This window comes from Acinonyx jubatus, chromosome E1, assembly GCF_027475565.1.
Source record: "Acinonyx jubatus isolate Ajub_Pintada_27869175 chromosome E1, VMU_Ajub_asm_v1.0, whole genome shotgun sequence".
Lineage (NCBI taxonomy): Eukaryota > Metazoa > Chordata > Mammalia > Carnivora > Felidae > Acinonyx > Acinonyx jubatus.
In genome coordinates, this window is record NC_069397.1 from 16,478,820 (window position 1) to 16,502,988 (window position 24,169).

Here is a 24,169-nt window from a genome sequence, read left to right on the forward strand (position 1 = left end):
AAGTCAAGAATTGTGATGCCTCCAGCTTTGGTTTTCTTTTTCAGGATTGCTTTGGCTATTCTGGGTCTTTTCTGGTTCCATACAAATTTTAAGATTGTTTATTCTAGCTCTGTGAAGAATGCTGGTGTTATTTTGATAGAAATTGTATTGAATATGTATATTGCTTTGGGTAGCATTGACATTTTAACAATATTTATTCTTCCAATCTGTAAGCATGGAATATTTTTCCATTTTTTGTGTGTCTTCTTCAATTTCTTTCATGAACTTTCTATAGTTTTCAGTGTATAGATTTTTCACTCCTTTGGCTAAGTATCTTCCTATGTATTTTATGGTTTTTGGTGAAATTATAAATGGGATCGTTTACAAATCATTCCTTGATTTCTCTTTCTGCTGCATCATTATTGGTATATAGAAATGCAAATGATTTCTGTACATTGACTTTATATCCCGTAAGTTTGCTGAGTTCATCTATCAGTTCTAGCAGTTTTTTGGCAGAGTCTTTTGGGTTTTCCACGTACAGTTCATGTCATTGGCATAAAGTGAAAGTTTGACTTCCTCCTTGCTGATGTGGATACCTTTTATTTCTTTGAATGGTCTGATTGCTGAGGCTAAGGACTTCCAACACTATGTTGTATAGCAGTGGTGAAAGTGGACACCCTTGTGTTTCTGACCTTAGGGGGAAAGCTCTCAGGTTTTCTCCATTGAGGGTGATATTAGCAGTGGGTCTTTCATATATGGCCTTTATGATCTTGAGGTATGGTCCTTCCATTCCTACTTTCTTAAGGGTTTTTATCAAGAAATGATACTGTATTTTGTCAAATGCTTTTTCTGCAGCTACTGAGAGGATCATGAGAGTCTTGTCCTTTTGTGTGTGTGTGGTGAATAATTCTTTTAATGTATTGTTGGATCCAGTTTGCTAGTATCTTGTTGAGAATTTTTGCATCCATGTTCATCAGGGAAATTGATCCATAGTTCTCCTTTTTAGTGGTCCGTAGTTCTCCATTTTAGTCTTTGTCTGGTTTTGGAATCAAGGTAATGCGGACCTCATAGAATGAGTTTTGAATGGGAATGCAAGCTGGTGCAGTCAGTCTGGAAAACAGTATGGAGGTTCCTTAAAAAACTAAAAATAGAACTACCCTACAACCCAGCAATTGCACTACTAGGTATTTACCCAAGGGATACAGGTGTGCTGTTTCAAAGGGACACATGAACCCCCATGTTTATAGCAGCACTATCAACAATAGCCAAAGTATGGAAAGAGCTCAAACGTCCATCGATGGATGAATGGATAAAGAAGATGTGGTGTATCTATACAATGGAGTATTACTCAACAATCAAAAAGAATGAAATCTTGCCATTTGCAACTACGTGGATGGAACTGGAGGGTATTATGCTAAGTGAAATTAGTCAGAGAAAGACAAAAAGCATATGACTTTATTCATATGAGAACTTTAAGAGACAAAACAGATGAACATAAGGGAAGGTACACAAAAAATAATATAAAAACAGGGAGGGGGGACAAAACAGAAGAGACTCATAAATATGGAGAACAAACAGAGGGTTACTGGAGGGGGTGTGGGAGGGGGTATGGGCTAAATGGGTAAGGGGCATTAAGGAATCTACTCCTGAAATCATTGTTGCACTATATGCTAATTTGGATGTAAATTTAAAAAAATAAAATTAAAATAGAAAAAAAAAGAATGAGTTTCAAAGTTTTCCTTCCATTTCTACTTTTTGGAACAGTTTCAAAAGAATAGGTGTCAACTCTTCTTTAATGTTTGGTAGAATTCCCCTAGAAAGCCATCTGGCCCTGGACTCTTATGTTTTGGGAGATTTTTGATTACTGATTCATTTTCTTTACTGGTTATGGGTCTGTTCATATGTTCCATATCTTCTTGTTACAGTTTTGGTAGTTGATATGTTGCTAGGAACATGTCCATTTCTTCCAGATTGCCCAATTTGTTGGCATATAATTGGGCATAATATTCTCTTATTATTGTTTGTATTTCTGTAGTGTTGGTTGTGATCTCTCCTTTTTCATTTGTGATTTTATTTATTTGGGTCCTCTTGTTTTTCTTTTTGATCAATATGGCTAGGAGTTTATCAATTTTGTTAATTATTTCAAAGAACCAGCTCCTGGTTTCACTGATCTGTTCTGTTGTTGTTGTTGTTGCTGTTGTTGTTGTTTTGTTGTTTTAATTTCCAAATCATTGACTTCTGCCCTAATTTTTATTATTTCCCTCCTTCTGCTGGTTTTGGGCTTTATTTTCTGTTCTTTTTCCATCTCCTTAAGGTGTAACATTAGGTTGAGTTTCTGAGACCTTTCTTCCTTCTTTAGGAAGGCCTAGATTGCTATACACTTCCCTCTTATGACCACCTTTGCTGCATCCCAGAGGTTTTGGGCTGTCCTATTTTCATTTTCTCTTTAATTTTTTGGTTAACCCATTCATTCTTCAGTAGGATGTTCTGTAATCTCCAAGTATTCATGGTCTTTCCAGTTTTTTTCTTGTGGTTGATTTTGAATTTCATAGGGTTGTGGTCTGAAAATATGCATGGTATGATCTCAATCTTTTTGTTGTTTTTGTTTTTTTTTCAACGTTTATTTATTTTTGAGACAGAGAGAGACAGAGCATGAGCGGGGGAGGGGCAGAGAGAGAGGGAGACACAGAATCGGAAACAGGCTCCAGGCTCTGAGCCATCAGCCCAGAGCCTGACGCAGGGCTCGAACTCATGGACCGCGAGATCGTGACCTGGCTGAAGTCGGACGCTTAACCGACTGTGCCACCCAGGCTCCCCTGATCTCAATCTTTTTGTACTTGTTGAGGCTGATTTGTGACCCAGTATGTGATCTTTTCTGGAGAATTTTACCTGTGCACTCAGGAAGAATGTGTATTCTGCTGCTTTAGGATGAAATGTTCTGAGTATATCTGTTAAGTCCATCCAGTACAGTGTGTCATTCAAAGCCATTGTTTCCTTGCTGCTTTTGTGCTTAGATGACCTGTCCATTAATGTAAGTGGGGTGTTGAAGTCCCCTATTATTATGGTATTATTATTGATGAGTTTCTTCATATTTGTGATTAATTGATTTATATATTTGGGGACCTCAAGTTGGGGGCATAAATATTTATAGTTGTTAGATCTTCTTGGTGGATAGACCCCTTAATTATGATATAATGTCTTTTCATCTATGGTTAGTCTTTATTTTAATATCTAGTGTGTCTGATATAAGAATGGCTACTTTGGCTTTCTTTTGATGTCCTTTAGCATGATAGATGGTTCTCCATCCCCTTGCTTTCAATCTGAAGCCATCGTTAGGTATAAAATGAGTCTCTTGTAAGCAGCATATAGATGGATCTTGTTTTCTTATCCATTCTGATACCCTATGTCTTTTGATTGGAGGGTTTAGTCCATTTAGAGTGAATAGTGAAAGATATGAATTTAGTGCCATTTTGTTGCCTGTAGAGTTAGTGTTTCTGTTGATGTTCTCTGGTCCTTTCTAGTCTTTGTTGCTTTTGGTCTGTTTTGTTTTGTTTTGTCTTTTCTCCACTCAAAGAGTCCCCCTTAAAATTTCTTGCAGGGCTGGTTTAGTGGTCATGAACTCCTTTAGTTTTTGTCTAGGAAACTCTTTATCTCTCCTATTCTGAATGACAGTCTTGCTGGATAAAGGATTCTTGGCTGCATATTTTTCTGATTCAGCATGTCAAATATATTCTGTCACTCTTCTGGCCTGCCAAGTTTCTGTGGATAGATCTGCTGTGAACCTGATCTGTCTTCCTTTATAGGTTAAGGACTTTTTTCCCCTTGCTGCTTTCATAATTCTTTCCTTGTCTGTGTATTTTGTGAATTTGACTGTGATGTGCCTTGTGATGGTTGATTTTTGTTGAATCTAATGGGAGTTCTCTATGCTTCTTGGATTTTGATGTCTGTGTCCTTCCCCAGATTAGGAAAGTTTTCTCCTATAATTTGCTCACATAAACCTTCTGCCCCTTTTTCTCTCTTTTCATGTTCTGGGACTCCTATGATTCAGATGTTATTCCTTTTTAATAAGTACTGAGTTCTCTAAGTTTTGTATAGTGATCTTTTGCCTTTGTTTCCCTCTTTTTTCTGCTTCATTATTCTTCATAATTTTATCTTCTATATCACTGATTTGCTGCTCTGCTTCATCCTTGCTATCATGGCATCCATTTGAGATTGCATCCCAATTATGGCATTTTTAATTTCATTCTGACTATGGTTTATTTCTTTTATCTCCACAGAAAGGGATTCTATGCTTTTTTCAACCCCAGCTAGTGGTTCTCAATTCTAGTTCAGACATCTTGCTTATATTTGTGTTGATTAAGCCCCTGGCTGTCATTTCTTCTTGTTCTGTCTGTGGGGTGAATTCCTTCGTTTTGTCATTTTGGAGGAAGAAAAAAATTAAAATTAAAAAATAAAAAACAAAACAAAAAATCAAATAAAGGAAGCTAGATCCTAGGTGTATTTTGGTCTGCTTGTTGAAAGATGCTTGATAGAATAGAGAAAAAAAGGAAGGAAAAGAAAAAATAAAATAAAAGTAAGAAAAAATTTACAAATTAAAAAAAATTATATAATGAAATAGAATAAATGAAATAAAGAAAATGAAATTGAATTTAAAAATTTTTTAAATAAAGTAAAAAATAAAAATAAAATTTTCTCTTCATGTATATAAGAAAGAGAAAGAAAGAAAAAAAATAATTTAAGCAAAAACAGAAGCAAAGAAAACGAACAAATAACTGAACCAGCAAACTAATGAAACCCAAATAAAGCTACACACAGTTTTGCCTAGAACTGAAACTATGAAGCCCTCTATATTCCATACACTAAGCAGGTGAAGTGACTTGTGTTGGTCTTGTGGGGAGTGTGCTTAGAGGGCGCAGTTGAGAGGGGCTTGGTGTAATGGCTCCATTCTCCCCTAGGTGGCGCTGCTTAGCTTACCTGGGTGGATCAATGTGGTGTGCATGAGTGTGCCTGCAGTAGAGGTGGAAATGGCTTCACCCTGCCCTCTAGTTTTGGAGCAGGAACTTCTCGCTCTCACCAACCGGTGCACCCCTCCTTCTCTCAGGCCCCCATCCATTCCCCACCTCTACTTTGTCCATGTCCAAGCTGTCCACCTTCCAGGTGACACCTCCCTCCAGAGTTTTATTTCAGATGGGGGAGTGTTTCAAAACCCCACACTTCAGAGACCCCTGTGGCTTGGACATGAGCCAACTCTTTGGGGGGAGTGTATCACTGAGTAATGCCTGGGTTTGCCCCCAGAAAACTTTCAAGTAATCACACAGTAGCAGAGTTTCAGAGATTATGGCAGATAACAGCACACAGCCAGTGCCAGACTTCACCACACTCTGCCGTCTTTGTCCCAATACCAGCAAATGTGGCTGTTCTCCAGGGTCTGCAGGACCTTTGCCTGTGGGGAGGCCGTGTGGCCTCTACCAAATGTACTCCAAGCAGGGGGACCACTTCTCTCCATGTGGCATGTGCACCCCTCAGACCACACTGCCTGCTCCTGGGGATTTGCCCTAGTTCCTCACCAGAGCACCACCAGGCACTGAGCTCCGAACCTTCAGACTCTGTGCTCCACTGTTTATAGAATCCAGGTGGTATTGAAACCCTCTCCTTTCTTCCTAGCAATGGTTTTGCAGACAGATTTCCTGTTCAGTCCCCTGTGAGTGTTTTCACTCTTTCTCTCCAGCTACTTTCAGGGAAGTGCTTTTCTTGTGCTATCCCTACGGGTGCACTCTCCCCTTTCTCTTTCTCTGTCCTCTCTCCGCAAAAACAGCTCCTTACCTTCCTCGGCTTTTGTCTCCCCCAGTTTACCTCTCCTCACCGCATACCTGCTGAGTTCTGTGGCTCAAGTTATGTATATTGTTGTGTTAATCCTCAGATCAATTTCCTAGGTGTTCAAAATGGTTTGGTGCTGATCTAGCTGCACTTCAGGGATAAAACAAGCTCAGGGTCTCCATGCTGCTCTGTCATCTTAACTCCTCTCCTTTGCCTAATAACCACTTTTAAAGTGCCCTTTAATATTTGCAAATGACATATCAGACAAAGGGCTAGTATCCAAAATCTATAAAGAGCTCACCAAACTCCACACCCGAAAAACAAATAACCCAGTGAAGAAATGGGCAGAAAACATGAATAGACACTTCTCTAAAGAAGACATCCGGATGGCCAACAGGCACATGAAAAGATGCTCAACATCGCTCCTCATCAGGGAAATACAAATCAAAACCACACTCAGATATCACCTCACGCCAGTCAGAGTGGCCAAAATGAACAAATCAGGAGACTATAAATGCTGGAGAGGATGTGGAGAAACGGGAACCCTCTTGCACTGTTGGTGGGAATGCAAACTGGTGCAGCCACTCTGGAAAACAGTGTGGAGGTTCCTCAGAAAATTAAAAATAGACCTACCCTATGACCCAGCAATAGTACTGCTAGGAATTTACCCAAGGGATACAGGAGTACTGATGCATAGGGGCCCTTGTACCCCAATGTTTACAGCAGCACTCTCAACAATAGCCAAATTATGGAAAGAGCCTAAATGTCCATCAACTGATGAATGGATAAAGAAATTGTGGTTTATATACACAATGGAGTACTACATGGCAATGAGAAAGAACGAAATATGGCCCTTTGTAGCAACGTGGATGGAACTGGAGAGTGTTATGCTAGGTGAAATAAGCCATACAGAGAAAGACAGATACCATATGTTTTCACTCTTATGTGGATCCTGAGAAACTTAACAGAAACCCATGGGGGAGGGGAAGGAAAAAAAAAAAAGACGTTAGAGTGGGAGAGAGCCAAAGCATAAGAGACTGTTAAAAACTGAGAACAGGGGCGCCTGGGTGGCGCAGTTGGTTAAGCGTCCGACTTCAGCCAGGTCACGATCTCGCGGTCCGTGAGTTCGAGGCCCGCGTCGGGCTCTGGGCTAATGGCTCAGAGCCTGGAGCCTGTTTCCGATTCTGTGTCTCCCTCTCTCTCTGCTCCTCCCCCGTTCATGCTCTATCTCTCTCTGTCCCAAAAATAAATAAACGTTGAAAAAAAAATTAAAAAAAAAAAACTGAGAACAAACTGAGGGTTGATGTGGGGTGGGTGGGAGGGAGGGAGGGAGGGGAGGGTAGGTGATGGGTATTGAGGAGGGCACCTTTTGGGATGAGCACTGGGTGTTGTATGGAAACCAATTTGACAATAAATTTCATATATTGAAAAAAAATAAAGTGCCCTTTAACCACTTTTATCCATATTGCATGGCAGTAGTTGTTATTCGTTGATGCATGTATTTTACTGTATGAATATACCATAATTTTTAAATTCATTCTACTAATGATGGACATTTTAATAGTTTCCATATTCGACTAGAACAAAAAGTTGCCATAATCATTCTCTACATGTCATTTGGTAGACATATAGATTCACTTCTCTAGGAGTATAAATGCTGATCATGGGGTACATTCAGCTTTATAAATAGTGCCAAACAGTTTTCTGAAATTGTACCAGTTTAGATTCCCAACAGCAATGTACGAAAATTCCTGTATTCCATATCTTTGCCAACATTTGGCATTGTCTGTTTTTTAAGTTATTCTGCTGAACACATAATTTTATCTTGTGATTTTAATCTGCATTTTCCTGGTAAGTCATAAACTGGAACACATTTTCCTCTATCTATAGGCTATTTGAATGTTCTCTTAAATGAAGTATCTGTTTATATCTATTGTCCACTTTTCTGTTGGGTTGTCTGTCTTATTGATTTGTAGGAGTTTTCTATACAGTCAGATGAAAACCTTTGATGAACAAAGGTATTGTAAATAACTTTTCTCATACCTTGCTTGCCTTTTCACTCTCTCAATGGTGTTTTCTGATGAACAGGAGTTCTTAATTTTAATGTCTACTTCTGAATTTTTTTTATCATTGGTATTTTTTGCATTTTGCTTAAGAAATCTTTGCCTACTCCCAAATCATGAGAATATTCTCCAATGTATTTTTCTAAAATGATTTATTGTTTTATCATTCACATTTAGGTCTAAAATACATGTATAATTTACTTTTGTGTGTCAGGTAAGGTAGGACTCAAAATACATGTTTTCCATTTGGCATCGTTATTGAGAACACCTCCTGTTTTCAATACAGGACTTTCAATTGGACTATTCTGTTCTACTGGCTTGTCCATCCTTGTGCCATTATCATGCCATCCTAATTTTTGTAATTCTCTTACAAATCTTGATATTTGCTGTTATAAATCCTTCCACTTTGTTCTTCAAGATTTCCTTGGCTTTTCTGGATCTTCTGCATTTCCACACACATTTTAGAATCAACTTGTCAATTTATACACACACAGACATATACAGAGAGCCCTGCAGAAATTTTGATTAGAATCACATTGAATTTAGAGGTCATTGAGGGATAACTACTATCTCAACAATATGTATTAAATCTTGTAATTCATGAGTAAGGTGTGTATATTCATTTATTTGAACATCGTTAATTTCTTTTGGCAAAGCTTAATAGTTTCAGTATAGAGGTTTTGCTCATTTTTGGTTAGATTTATTTCTAGATAGTTAATGTTTCTGATGCTATTAAAATGGTATTTAAAAGTTTTTATTTTCTAATTATTTGTTGCTAATATATATAGAAATATACTTTTTTTTTTGAGAGAGAGCAAGCGTGTGCATGTGTGCAGGTGGGGGAGGGGCAGAGAGAGAGGGAGAGAGACAATCTTAAGCAGGCTCCATGCCCTGCATGAAGCCCGACACGGGGCTTGATCTCATGACTGTGAAATCATGACCTGAGCCAAAATCCAGAGTTGAACACTTAACCACCTGGGCCATCCAGGAACCCCTTTGTTTTCTTTCTTAAAGCCTTTACTTTGAGACATGATGGAAAAATCTCACAGGTACACATAGAAAAGTAAGACATGATCACAGTGAAAAGTGAAGACAATCTAACCAGAAACCTTTAATGCTTGTCAGTGAATGTTGAATCTAAAGTTCTGAGTGTGACATGTTATGGGACTGAAAGGAATGGTAATTAGCTTTCCTCTCCTTCTTCTTTACCCTCTCCTTCAAAAAAATCCACACCAACCAGGGCACCTGGATGGTTCAGATTATTAAACATCTGACTCTTGATCTCAGCTCAAGTCTTGATCTCAAGGTCATGAATTCAAGCCCCATATTGGGCTCTGTGCTAGGCATGAAGCTTACTTAAAAAAAAAAAAAGAAGAAGAATCCACACCAACTTTCTCATAATCTTTCTCAAGAGCGCACCCATGTCTTCATGGGCCTCAGAAAACTCTCCTTCCTCCAAACCCTCACCCACATATCAGTAAACAAGGCATTCTTGACATACATTAGGTCAAACTTGTGGTTCAGGTGAGCCCAGGTTTTAGCAATGGCTGTGGTGTTCAGCATGCATACAGGTCACTGTACTTTGGCCAGGTCTCCACCAGGTACCATAGTGGGAGGCTGGTAATGAATACCAACTTTGAAGCCAGTGGAGCACCAATCCACAAGCTGGATGCTACACTTAGCCTTGATGGTGGCAATGGCAGCATTGACATCTTGGGCAATCATAGGCAGCAAGCCATATATTTGCCATGGGGAGGGTCACATTTCACCATCTGGTTGTCTGGCTCAGAGCATGCCTTGGTGATCTCTGCTACAGAAAGCTGTTCATGGTAGGATATCTCAGCAGAGATGACAGGGGCATATGTGGCCAGAGGGGAGTGGGTACAGAGATAGGGCACCAGGTTGGTCTGGAATTCTGTTAGATTAGCATTCAGGGCTCCATCAAATCTGAGGGAAGCAGTGATGGAAGACCAATCTGGCTAATAAGGTAGTTAAGGTTAGTGTAGGTTGGGTGACAGATGTCATAGATGTCCTTGATGTCTACCATGAATGCACAGTCAGAATGCTCCAGGGTGGTACGGGTAGCAAGGATACAGTTGTAGGGCTCAATTGCATCTGTGGAAACCTGGGGGGACTGGGTAAATGGAGAACTCCAGCTTAGAATTCTTGTCATAATCGACAGAGAGACATACCATCAGTATGGAGGTGAACCCAGACAAGTACCACCTCCAAAGCTGTGGAAAACCAAGAAGCCTTGAAGACCTGTGCACTGGCCAGCCAGTTTCTGAATTTGGTCCAAGGCAAGGCCAATGATCTGTTTGCCAGTAGTGTAGTGCCCTCAGGCATAGTTATTGGCAGCATCTTCCTTGCCTGTGATGAGTTGCTCAGGGTGAAAGAGCTGGCAGTAGGTGCCAGTGTGAACTTCATCAATGACTGTGGGTTCCAGTCTACATACATCGTCCTGGGCACGTGCTTGCCAGCACCTGTCTCACTGAAGAAGGTGATGAAGGAGTCATCTTCTCCCCCAATGGTCTTGTCACTTGGCATCTGGCCATCGGGCTGAATGCCATGTTTCAGGCGATAGAGCTCCCAGCAGGCATTGCCAATCTGGACACCAGTCTGGTCAATGTGGATGGAGATGCACTCATGCATGGTGGCTATCAGTAGAAGGTGCTGGCAACAGGAGCATACAATGGGTCCCAGTTACCATCCCCAATAAGCTAAGAATCAAGATAAGAAAAACACTCATAATTGTTTTTTGTGTGTGTTGTGTATTGACTTTGTATGTAGAAACCTTGCTAAATTTATATCAATTGCCTTATTCAATTATGTCATCTGCAAAAAAAGAGATATTTCCACTTTATTCTTTACAATCTTTATAACTTTTACTTCCTTTATTTGCCTTATTGCACTAGCTAAAACCATGGATTTTTTTAAGAAAATAATCTGTTTCTAACACACTTTAGAAATTAAAACATATTAATGCAAGGACTCTGGGTTGGTTACTACTGATCTCCTAGTGGTTAGAACAGTGTCAGAAACATACTAAGAAATCAAATACTTGATAAATGAATAAATGTGTTAAAAAATATTATGGGCATTGGAATCAGAGATACCAGTTGCAAATTCTACCTCTAACATTTCCTAGCCCTGTGATTTAGAACAAATTACTCAATTTAGACTCAGTTTCTACTTCTGTGAAATGGAAACAATAATTATACTTTGCAGGATAGTCACAACGAGAAAATTATGCACATATATGAAATTATATATACTAAAAAATCTATACTTATTATTATTGGATGAGCTCACACAGAGAGAATGTCTAGAGTGAGAAGAGGACCAAGAAAGGAATCTTATGCAACATTTTTAAGGTGGAAAAGGAACACTTATACAGGAGTCTGAAAGTCTGAGAGTGGGAGAAAAATAGGATAGGTTAAAATCACAGGAGCCATAAGAAGAGTTTCAAGAAGGATGTATTACTAAATATTGTTTTGTTTTGTTTTTAATTTAAGTAGGCTTCATGCCCAGCATGGAGACCAATGTGGGGCTTGAACTAATGATGCTGAGATCAAGACCTGAGCTGAGATCAACAGGACGCGTGGTGAGCCCGGCGTCCTCCTATGCTGCCATCCTCTCTCTATCCTAGACCTGAGCTGAGATCAAGAGTCGGACTCTTAACTGATTGAGCCACCCAGGTGCCCCCAAAAGGATGTATTATTAAAGACCCTTTCAATTTCAAGCAATAGAAATCCATCTTACATAACTTAAATTAAAAATGGAATGTATTAGCTTCTATAGCTGGAAAATCCAGGAATATGACTGTTCTCAGGCATAGCTGAAATCCACTTCTAATTTCTAATTTGCTCTACTGAATTAATTTTTAGGCAGGTTGTCCTCACATGTTGTTAAAAATGATCAACAGCAGCTTTAGACTTGCATTATCTTTATAATCATTGACTTAAAAAATCTGCCATTAAAATTCCAGTAGTAAAAATCTGGGAAAAGTTCTCCTTGGTATAAATTATATGCCTATTTCTGAACCATCCACAGCATTGAAGGGGTAGTAAGTATTCTGATTGATCAGGTTTGGATTACCACCCATCCCTGGAAATAAAGGGGTGGAGTCAGCCCCATCTAAGCCAAAGGGATTAAGAAGGACAGGATGATAGTTTCCCAAAGAGACATTGGACAGACAAAAAAAATTATCACTGCAGAGGAAGTGGCCAACAGTGTCAAATACTGCAGAAAAATCAAATGATATAAGAAGTAGAAAATATACTGGGGTGCCTGGGTGGCTCAGTTGGTTGAGAGACCAACTCTTGATTTAGGCTCAGGTCATGCTCTCGCAGTTGGTGAGTTTGAGCCCTCCATCGGGCTCTGCACTGACATCGCAGAGCCTGCTTGGGATTCTCTCTCTTCTCTCTTTCTGCTGCTTCACCCGTGCTCTCTCTTTTTCTCTCTCTCAAGACAGATAAATAAACATTTAAAGAAAAGAAGTAGAAAGTATACATTGGATTTAGCATCCAGTTGTTCTTCACTGACCTTAGAGAGGGCAATTTCTGTGATAAGAATGGAACCAGGACTTCAGTGGGTTGAAGAGGGACTTGGGGGTGAAGTGTAGACTAAACAAGTGGACAATTATTTCAAGGAATCGGACTGTGAAGAGAAGGATTTTCTTTAAAGGTGGGATAGTCTTGACTGTATAGAGAGAGTGAAAGAAAGGAGCCAATGTAGAAAGGAAAACAGAAGCTACAGACGGGAGATTAGATAATGGTCCTTAGGGTCTGAGGAGATATGAGAGATTGAGATCAAGAATATAGAGTAAATTTGGATGAGGTGTTTCCTACACTATACTGAGGACATTCCCTGTAATAGCCTCTATTTTTTGTGGAATAAAATAAATATTGCTAAAACCAACAAATGGTGGGATCATAGGTTTGTGCATGATAAAAGTTTGAAATAATTTTTGTGGAAGTGGAAAGGAGCAGAAAACAAACACCTAAATGGATTTCCAAGTAATACAGAATGTCCATCTGAGATGGAAGACTATATCTTTATTGGTGTCAGGACATAGAATTGTATGACTTTTTCCTAGCATTAACTGGCTAGCTGGGCTCTGGGTTCCCAGGACCTAGCTAGCTCAGGCTCTGAACAATAAGCTATCAGATGGTTTGTTTGGTTTTTGTTTTGTTTTGTTTTGTTTTGTTTTGTTTTGTTTTGTTTTGTTTATGGATGCCGAGGTGACTGGAATGAAAAAGTTAATGGGAATCTTAAGTTTTTTTCTGACATGGTCATGGAGATGAAGTTATTTCAGGCCTTTTCAAACATTATCCACTAGTCAGTTTGCTTCTGTGTGCTGGAAAAGAATATTAGTGCCCAGCTGAACCACAATAGGATCAGGGCCATTTATTGTTAAAGTCTTTTGTTTTTGATGCAGGAGAAAAGAAGAAATAAATATGAAAATTATTTTTATACTCATTATTTTTAAGATAATCAGAAAGTAGTTACTGATTCATGCCTCGATCATTAATAACTCTCAATAAATATTAGTAGTGCAATAAAAGGGCAAGAGACCAGAACCTCCATAACATAGAGCAGTGTTTTTTTAATCTTAATATTAAATATTTAAGACCTATAAGTATAATGATATAATAAGTAGCCATATATCTACTCTTAGTTTAAGAAAAAAATTACCTAAAAAAAGAAAAAGATGGGGCGCCTGGGTGGCTCAGTCGGTTGGGCGGCCGACTTCGGCTCAGGTCATGATCTCACGGTCCATGAGCTCGAGCCCCGCGTCGGGCTCTGTGCTGACAGCTCAGAGCCTGGAGCCTGTTTCAGATTCTGTGTCTCCCTCTCTCTGACCCTCGCCCATTCATGCTCTGTCTCTCTCTGTCTCAAAAAAATAAATAAACGTTAAAAAAAATTAAAAAAAAAAAGAAAAAGAAAAAGAAAAAAATTACCTAAATATTAAAGCCTCCCATATCCCCCTACTTTGATAGAAACTCTATTCTGAATTTCATGTTTATCATTTCTCTGCAATTGTTTATATTGTATCTAAACAATATAATATTGTTCTTCTTGTTTTTAAACCTTATAAAAATTATTTCATACCATGTGTTTTCTGCAACCTTTTAATACATAATATTATGTTTGTAAATTCATCTGGAAATTCATCATTCAGTGCAACTCTAGTTCATTGATTTTTTTAAAGTTTTTATTTTAATTCCAGTTAGTTAACATACAGTGTTACATTAGTTTTAGGTGTACAATATAGTGATTCAACTATTCCATACATCACCTGGTGCTCATCATGGCAAGTGCACTCCTTAATCTCCATCACCTGTTTAACCCCATCATCCCACCCTTTCCTCATCTGTTTTGTTTCTTAAATTCCTCATGAGTGAAATCATATGTATTTATCTTTCTCTGGCTTCTGTCACTAATAAGTGAAATACAGTATTCACTTATTATATCCCCTTATATTAATAAGTATTATAATAATACACTCTAGTTCCATCCATGTTGTTGCAAATGGAAAGATTTCATTATTTTTTACCATTGAAGAATATTTCATTGTATACTGATAACACATCTTCTCTATCCATTCATCTGTCGACAGACACCTAGGCTGCTTCCATAGTTTGGCTGCTGTAAATAATGATGCACACGTTCATGTATCCCTTTGAATCATTGTTTTTTTATTCAGGGTAAATACCCAGCACTGCTATTGCTAAATCATAGGGTAATTCTTCTTTAACTTTTTGAGGAACCTCCATGCTGCTTTCTACAGTGGTTGCACCAGTTTGCATTCCCACCAACAGTGCACACAGGTTCCCTTTTCTCCATATCCTCACCAATACCTGTTGTTTTCTGTGTTGTTAATTTTAGCCATTCTGACAGGTGTGAGGTGGTATCTTATTGTAGTTTTAATTTGCATTTCCCTGATGATGAGTGATGTTGAGCATCTTTTCATGTGTCTGTTGGCCATCTGGATGTCTTCTTTGGAGAGATGTCTGTTCATGTCTTCTGACCATTTTTTAATTGGATTATTTAGTTTTGGGGTGTTGAGTTTTATAAGTTCTTCTTATATTTTGGATATGAACCCTTTATTGGGTATGTCATTTGCAAATATCTTCTCCCATTCCATAGGTTGCCTTTTAGTTTTATGGATAATTTCCTTCACAATGCAGAAGCTTTTTATTTTTTTATAGTCCTAATAGTTTATTTTTGCTTTTGTTTCCTTTACCTCAGGGCATCTGTCTAGAAAAAAGTTGCTACAGCCAATGTCAGAGAAATTACTGCCTACGCTCTCTTCTAGGATTTCTATGGTTTCTGGTCCCACATTTAGGTCTTTAATCCATTTTGAGTTTATTTTTGTGTATGGTGTAAAAACATGGTCCAGCTTCATTCTTTTGCATATTGGTGCCCAGTTTTCCCAACACCATTTGCTGGAGACTTTTTCCCATTGGATATTCTTTCCTGCTTTATTGGAGATTAATTTACCATTTAATTGTTTATTTCTGGATATTCTATTCTGTTCCATTGATCTATGTATCCATTTTTGTTTTGATTGCTACAATTTTGTAATATAACTTGAAGTCTAGAATTGTGATGCCTCTAGCTTTGCTTTTCTTTTTCAAGATTTCTTTGGCTATGTGGAGTCCTTTGTGGTTCCATACAAATTTTAGGATTGTTTGTTCCACTTCTGTGAAAAATGCTGTTGGTATTTTGGTAGTGATTGTATTGAATGTGTAGATTGCTCTGGGTAATATAGACATTTTAACAATATTTGTTCTTCCACTCCATGAGTATGGAATGTCTTTCTATTTCTTTGTATCATCTTCAATTTCTTTCATCAGCATTTTAAAGTTTTCAGAGTCCAGGTCTTACACCTCTTTGGTTAGGTTTATTCCTAGGTTTTTGTTGTTGTTGTTGTTGTTGTTTGTTTGTTTTTTGGTACACTTGTAATGAACTTCATTAATTTTTCACTGCTTCATAGTATTTCATTATATGACTGTATTGCAATGTATTTATTCATTCTCATTTTCGGTGGGGAGCTATCCACAAATATTTCAAATTCGTTTAATTAATTTATTTAAAATTTCCCCTAGCTTAATTGAGAATACTCTGAAGAATACTTTTAAATCCTACCTAGCTAGATAGTATCCATCTTTCTTCCCAGGAAAAAAATGAGTAGTCTATAAAGAAACTCTTGAAAAGCCAACATTTCATCTGAAGAATGTCTTATGTCCAATAGTAAATAGTATTTATGAACCTCCTCCCAATTTTTGATTTGCTCTTTGGCTAATTCTTTTATCCAATATGCGGGAAGTGAGGAGGGCAGTATAATGCTCTCCCTAATCTCTCAGTTGGATTTGCAAACAAATTAACCACTTTTTTGAGTGTGAAGGGATGTTTACACTCTGGTTGGGTACAACGCTTACTAAGTGTGAAAGAGAGCAATTCTTTAAAGTCTACAGGTTCTGGGGCACCTGGGTGGCTCAGTCAGTTAAGAGTCCGACTTTGGCTCAGGTCATGATCTCATCGTTTGTGGGTTCAAGCCCCATGTCAGGTTCTGTGCTGACAGCAAACAGCATGGAGCCTGGTTCAGATTCTATATCTCTCTCCCTCTCAGCCCCTCCCCCGCTCACACTCTGTCTCTGTCAAAAATAAATAAATATTTAAACAAATTTTTAGGGATGCCTGGGCTACTCAGTTAAGCATCCAATTCTTGGTTTTGGCTCAGGTCATGATCTCACGGTTCGTGAGTTTGAGCCCACATCAGGCTTCAAGCTGACAGTGCAGAGCCTGCTTGGGATTCTCTCTCTCCTTCTCTCTCTGCCCCTCCCTCTCATTCTGTCTCTCTCTCTCAAAATAAATAAATAAATAAATAAATAAATAAATAAATAAATAAATAAATATAATTGAAATAAAATTGAAGTAAATTGAAAAAATAATTTAAAAAAACTTTTAAAGCCTGCGGATTCTAATGTTACTCTCTTTGCTTTTTCTCTCTCAGACATAACCCAAAGAGGATCCTCTCCTGTTTTAAAGATACTGCTACAGATGTACAGCAACTTGATATCTACCCATCTGCCATGGCTCATTTGTACACTCACACATGAATTAGGACATTCTGCATCTTGCTGCAGACTGCTAGTGCTTCTCTAGTGTGCTTGGCTATTATAGGTTGCTAAACAATAATCCTAGTGTTTGCACTGATATGTAGAATAGAAGATGTGTGTTTGGTTACAACTCTAGTCAAACACTTCTCTCTTAGAGCCATAAAACCAAGAAAAGAGGAGGCACAGCAATAGCAGGGTTAATAAATCAGGATTCTAAGCAAGCCTAACTACAGTTTCCTTTTGACTGAGCGACCTCTGAATTCAAGGTTCATAAATTAACAGCCCCAACTGCCCCAAGGGCAAATTAATTCTGAGGTTCAGTTGAATATAGTTTCAAACAGGTATAGGGTTTTTTAGCAGGTCTATGCGTGGACATTCCTAACCCTTTCACAGACTGACTGATTCGTTTATACATTCACTCTAATAAATATTTATAGATGTCTCACTTTGTGCCAGGAACTATGCTAAACCCTGGAATTCTTTTTCAGGATTATCTTCCTAAACTCTTCATAGCATTAAGAGCCTTTCACATTCTTCCTCGACATGTATACCTTCAACCCTGTATTAATCTACCTTCTAACATGCAAAGACTTATTCAGGTACTTTGGGCATAAATGCTTTCAACTAAATAAGTAGGGACATAAAAGAATTCCTTGTTCATATTTTGAAAGGCCCAGCCTTCAAAGTGACTTTTACCATTTCCAGCACTTAGTTCATGGCCCCCTGCTGGGCATGGCCTCAGTACCACCCTATTTAAGGACATATATAGGAATGAATTATAATCCACATTATAAGCTTTAGCAGATTCTTTCTTCACAAGAGGGCTTATAACATTAGTAGGACTGTCAGCTGATTAAACTGGTGCAAATTGACCCAGCAGGGCTACTCAACTACATGTGTGATGTTCTCCTTAAATATAGGTCCTGTCTGAAACTCAGCTGGCTTGATTTTTTTTTCCACCTGGCTTGATTCTTAACATTTGTACATCAGGTAGAATGATTATAAAGAAACAAGGAGGAAAAGAACCACTATTAAATACTATTGGAATTAGGATTCAATAACTATAGGAAAATGTATTTTCCTACAAAATTGTTAATCTTAGGGCTGTGAAATAAGAACAGAGTTGAGAAAATATATTTTCTTTCTTTTCTTTTACTATTTTACTTTTAAGTAACCTCTACACCCGACATGGTGCTTAAACTCATAACTGCAAGATCAAGAGTCACATGTTCCACTGACTGAGCCAGCCAGGTGCCCCGAGCAAACACATTTTCAAAAAAAGATTTCTCAAAATGCAAGTTAAGTTCATACCCTGAAATGTATGATGACTAGGGTAAAGAAATGAGGAATTTTCATGGTACATTTAAACACAATATTTTCTTTGCAAAGATACATACTTGAGTGCATTCTCAGAGCTGCCTGACAAGATAACATCATTTTAATTTTGAAAATATATAACAAGAATAAAGACACTTCCTTTGATATATTGAAATTGCATTAACAGTTCCTCTTCCCACTTCTCACACACACACACACACACACACACACACACACACACACACACACATTTACAAAGGGAGATTTAGAATATTAGGCTTAATAGTGCCTGGTCACCAAATAAATAAGTACATTGCCTTGCAACTGATATTGTAATAAGCAACTGCAATGTTTTCAGTATATAACACATACTGGGATGCACAGATTTAAACAAAACACACTTCCCTATAGCACAAACTAAAAAGCTATAACAGAAATTGAAAATACAGGAACAAGAAATAACACAAACTCTTGATTGATACGTTTTCTAGAGAGGTAATAAATTACATGATGGAATGCATGCGTGAGTGTTGCATGTGCAAATTTGGCCACAAACTGATTAAAGTGAACATCTAATTAAATTTATAACAAATTACCAAGATCCCAATTCTGTTTGGCATATCTAAAATGAAAGAGTTCATTTAAAAACCTGGCTGAGGAGCACCTGGCTGGCTCAGTCAGAAGAGTATGTGACTCTTGATCTTGGGGTTGTAAATTTGAGCCCCACCTTGAGTGTTAGAGATTACTAAAAATAAATAAATAAACTTAAAAAAAACATGGCTGAAATGATTAAGGTAAAGGCAAAGTATATGTATGCAGCAATGGTGATGGAGGGTGGGAGTGAGGAAGAAGTAAAATCAAGAAATTGGGGTGGGTGGAGAGGCAGGTGGAGAGGGACTTTCTGAGAAACTTTTTAAAAGTTAGTGAAGCTATGAAAATAGTACAAGTTTATAATAAAAACAGAGTAAGTGTTGGAAAATTTGGTTCTTAATGTGTATGTATTATAATGTGTGTTGATAAGAAGAAATAGTAAATAACTGCTTTTATTGGTTTAAGAGACAGAAAACCCTTTGGAGAAAAGTTAAGTACCTAAAAGCGGTAAGTAGCACCCATATAACAATTTATACTTTAGAAAATGCTTTAAATAATTATTATGGTAACTTGGCCTAGCACTGCCTAGCACATACTTAACACTTAATACTTGAAACTGAACAGAAGCACATTTCAATTAATTAAAATTGTTAAATTTCAAATATTGTAAAGAATTTTTTTGGTACAGGATTTCACTAAGTATCTAAAGTTTGAAGAACTGCAATGAAAGGGATGACTGTCTTTCCCACTTGTGTTTTGTCTTTGATCTGATACACTTCCAAGATGCATAATTATGTGGGATATGGGTTAAGGATGGGGCTAGAAATCAAACACAATAAATGTGTGGTCAAGTACAGAGTTAAAAAGGAGAAACAAACAAACAAACAAACAAAAAACAATAAGCAGGCCAAATCATTTGTGTTCTTAATGGGTTGCCTGCTATGTATCAGTCAGATCTCAGCTAAATTTTCTCTTTAAGCACAGGATGAATAGTCATAAGGTTGCTTCAAAAATATTAATAGATGATGAAGGGAATACATTTTAAACTATTTCCCAAATTGTGTTTAAAATACCCCTGAGACTATATTTTTTTTAAGGCAGAATCTTAAGGAATGCATCCCCAGTGAAAACACAATTGTTTTAAATTCCATTGTGTAGGGGAAAGGCTAGTTCTATACCTTGGGATTTGATTTCATCTGTTGCTGTTTCTGGCACATTGCTGCTGGTGTCTAATGCAGAGCTGCTTGGTACGCTCTGTGAACTCTGAAAAGAGAAAAGAAATCCCAATTGTAAAATGAGTTACTTTTCTTCAAAGTTGCATCAACCCTCCCAATTAAAGAATGCAGATAAATGACTTATAGGAGTTACCAGACATACGTTTGATTTTTCTAGGATTTAATGCTGTGTATTAGAAGCAAAGACTGCTTACTGCATTGATAAGATAAAATACATTGGTTCAACATGTCATCCCATCTTTCTATGGCTAACAAAGTGATATGCAAAGAATATTATTTCAGATGTACATTAATCTTCAAATTATACAATACTTTCTAGAAACAATATTTGAGACCACTGCAAGATGAAAGTGGACTTTTGAAAATGCTACTGTTTTCTTCTACTATTAGAATCATCTTCTACGTTTGTGGTAGAAAGAAAAATATTTCATCTTAATTGAAATTAAAGGTTAGTTTTATGAATAAATGGTGGAAAAATCATTTTTTGTACTCATGTTGATGTAGTGTTAAAAGAACGATAACAATATTTTTAAGACTCATATTATTGAACTTAATGGTGAATCCATATAACTATTTTCTTTTTTTTTAAGATTTTTTAAAGTTTATTTATTTTTGAGAGACAGAGAGAGAGAGAGAGAGAGAGAGGAAGGGGCACAGAGGAGAGAGAGAATCCCAAGCAGAATCTGCAGTCAGCGCAGTCAGATGCAGGGCTCCAACTCATGAACCATGAAATCATGACCTGAGCCGAAATCAAGAGTCAGAGGCTTAACCAACTGAGCCACCCAGGAACCCCATATAACTGTTTTCGATCGCATCCCTTTTTCTATAGAATATTCTTTCTCATTGAAGTCTTGTATTCAAATAAACACAAAGTTACTTAAATTATTAATATGGAAATTATATTTTCAGAATGAATAATGAAGTTATCCTAAAAACTGGTGGGTTTTATACTTGGGGTAATGGTTCTGACCTTAGAATGCAACCTTTATTTATCTATAACTTGTAATAGCTTTTCACAAATAATTTATCTGTCCACAGACACTTCCTGCAACTGTCTCAGATGAGTCAGCTTAATGGTTAACATGAATCTGCTCATTTCCATTTGGCATTTTATTTATCCTTTTGGACATCCACATCTTTTCCTTCCTTTTGTAAAAAAAATTTTTTTTGAGAGAGCAAGAGGATGAGTGGGGGAGTGGCAGAGGAAGAGGGCAAGAGAATATTAAGGAGGCTTCATGCACAGTGCGGAGCCTGATGCAGAGCTCAGTCTCTCAACATGAGATCATGACCTGAGGTGAAATAGAGTCTGATGCTTAACTGACTGAGGCACCCAGGCACCCCTCTTTTCCTTTTTCATAAGAAAATTAATTTGACCAGTGTATTCTCCAGCATTAACATCTGATTATTTATGAAAACTCTACCTCAGTAGGGACTTTCACTTCAGTTGCTTCCTGTTTCCTTTCTTTCTCTTCTTTTCCATTTTCCTGAAATGGAAACAGTATTAGTTAAGTGGGATCCAAAAGAAGCTAAAGATAAAACTAACATCTTATACTCTAGTATAGCAAACTTTTTATGTAAAAAAATTTACATAATGGGCAAACATCATACCAAATAAAATCACACGAAGTAGCCATATTAAAAAATCAAACAAGGGGCGCCTGGGTGGCTCAGTCGGTTAAGCGGCGACTTCGGCTCAGGTCACAATCTCGCGGTCCGTGAGTTCGAGCCCCACGTCGGGCTCTGTGCTGACAGCTCAGAGCCTGGAGCCTGTTTCAGATTCTGTGTCTCCCTCTCTCTGACCCTCCCCTGTTCATGCTCTGTCTCTTCCTGTCTCAAAAATAAGTAAAACGTTAAAAAATTTAAAAAAATTTTCAAACAATAACAGACATGTTATAAATGCCAACCAACTAGAAGGTTACTGTAACCCAACTATTATTTGAACCCCTTTTTCCAGCACTTTTGTCATGACCTGAGGCAGAATACTTCAACTAAAAAGAGAAGTAAGTAAATGACAAAATATGATCTTGCATCTCAATTTTCTCAAGAATGTTAAATCTCAAATCCTCTTATAATTAAATGGCTAGAAATCTATGTAAGCCAAGTACCTGAACAGGTTTGGATCCCTCTTGAGATGCTGGCTCACTCATCTGGACCACTAAAAGGTATCATCAAATAGTAGGGAACACTATTATCAGACCAATATTAATAACAGAAAGAAAATATTAAACAACAAAAAGTACTGTGGGAGACCAAAGTCACTCCCAACCCCCACTGCATCCCACCATTCTATTGAATGGTACTAAGTTCTCAACTGCTAAACTTTTCAAACTGTACTACTGTTACTGCTGTTGTTACTGCCCAAACCTAGATTAATGCTAGGCTAGTGCCCAGGGAGGCAGGAAAGCTCAACCATAACAATCACCACCATTATCATTTTAAGAAAGAAACACACACACACACACACACACACACACACACACACACACACAGAGCAGCGGCGGCGGCAGCAGCAGCAACAGTAATGCAAGTGAAGTTTTAAAAACATTATTATCATCATGGGGCACCTGGGTGGGTCAGTCGGTTAAGCGTCCCGACTTCGGCTCAGGTCACAATCTCACGGCTTGTGAGATCGAGCCCCATGTTCAGCTCTGTGCTGACATTCAGAGCCTGGAGCCTGTTTCAGATTCTTTATCTCCCTCTTTCTCTGTCCCTCGCCTGCTCACATTCTGTCTTCCTCTCTCTCTCAAAAAAAAATAAACACAAAAATTAAAAAAAAATTTTTAAATATTATCATCCTTAATAATTTTTGAAATAACAAGATTAGGTGAAGTGAAACTCTGATGGCTACCCAATTCATCATGTGAAAGGCATACAGATATTAGAATAATAATCTCACTACAAAGCATTTTTCTGAGTGGGGAGTTCTGAGAGGAATGTGATTTATCTTGCTTATTTATTCATATTAAGGAATTAAAGTAGATAATTATCTGATGCTTACTTCATTGCAAATGACTACAGTAATCAAAATTACTGCTGTGCCAAAAATCATTTAAGAATTTGTGTATATTTAGGCTAGGTGCTATGTAAAAAGTAAATTTTATATACACGGCCTTTGCCTCTAGGACAGTTACAATCTAGGGACTATTTAATTTAAAATGGTTTCTTTAAACTATGCTAGAGTATTTGCATGTCTTTTTATCAACACATGTTCTAGCAGAATAAACCAGAAGTACTGCCTTTGGAGACAACAGATTCCAGCACTTAAGAATAGCTGCCTCAAAGCCTTTTTGAAGCAGTTCATAAATAAGTAATATAAAATAGATTTCTTTGGTAGGTCCCAATTGTACATTCTCACAGCCTGCTTTCTTTGCTTATGGTGTCCATCTCCTGAAATTACTAGAAGCTCCCTTCCATTTCTTTTAAAATCAGGGTTTTTTTGATGCACCCAGATAAATTCAATGCAATAAACCTTTATTGGGTGCCTTCTATATGCAAGCATTGGGGTTAAAAAAGATAAATGAGACCTGTGCTCAGGGAGACAGGAAAACTTCCTTTGAAGAGTTCCTAGTTTAGTGATGAAAAAAAGGATTTACAGGTGCAGTTCAATCTGCACAGTGCAAAAGCAGAGGTGTTAAGGAACACATAGGAGTAAGCAATTAATTTTCCCAGGGAGTTCAGGGAAGTTTTCATAGAGAGATTTCTAAACTGGATTTTAAAGGACTAGTAAGAAATTTTTGTGTAAAGGAGTGGGGAAGGGTATTTGAGGCAGAAGGAACAATACACACTAGGGTATAAAAGTTCAGGAAGTGAAGCATTCATGTACAGAGCTTAGTTATATAAAAGAAAATAGCAGAAGATGAGGCTAAAGAGGTAACTTTTCAGAGCACCTGGATGGCTCAGTCGGTTAAGCATTCAACTTCAGCTCAGGTCAAGATCTCATGGTGCATGAGTGCGAGCCCTGCTTTGAGCTCTGTGCTGACAGCTCAGAGCCTGGAGCCTGCTTCAGATTCTGTGTCTCCCTCTCTCTCTGCCCCTCCCC

General features: G+C 37.8%; 1 protein-coding gene and 1 pseudogene across 37 annotated transcripts in view; both read right to left on the reverse strand.

Moving 5' to 3' along the window:
• Positions 1-24,169, reverse strand: part of EFCAB5 (EF-hand calcium binding domain 5) — a 191,027-nt gene that overhangs the window by 144,055 nt on the left and 22,803 nt on the right. For 29 of the 37 annotated variants that reach the window (XR_008293974.1, XM_053211616.1, XM_053211613.1 and 26 more), the window contains 3 exons: positions 22,236-22,285; positions 21,552-21,614; positions 20,074-20,158 (listed from right to left, as the gene is read on the reverse strand). Coding sequence is in view for 32 of the 37 variants with exons in the window: in XM_053211616.1 (XP_053067591.1) it covers positions 20,074-20,158; positions 21,552-21,614; positions 22,236-22,277 (190 nt within the window). In the remaining 5 variants the exon portion in view is untranslated. Of the gene's footprint in view, positions 1-20,073; positions 20,159-21,551; positions 21,615-22,235; positions 22,316-24,169 lie in introns of those variants that run through there. The other 8 variants (XM_053211625.1, XM_053211623.1, XM_053211624.1 and 5 more) reach the window with 2 other exon arrangements.
• Positions 7,433-13,567, reverse strand: LOC128313373 (tubulin alpha-1B chain-like; annotated as a pseudogene).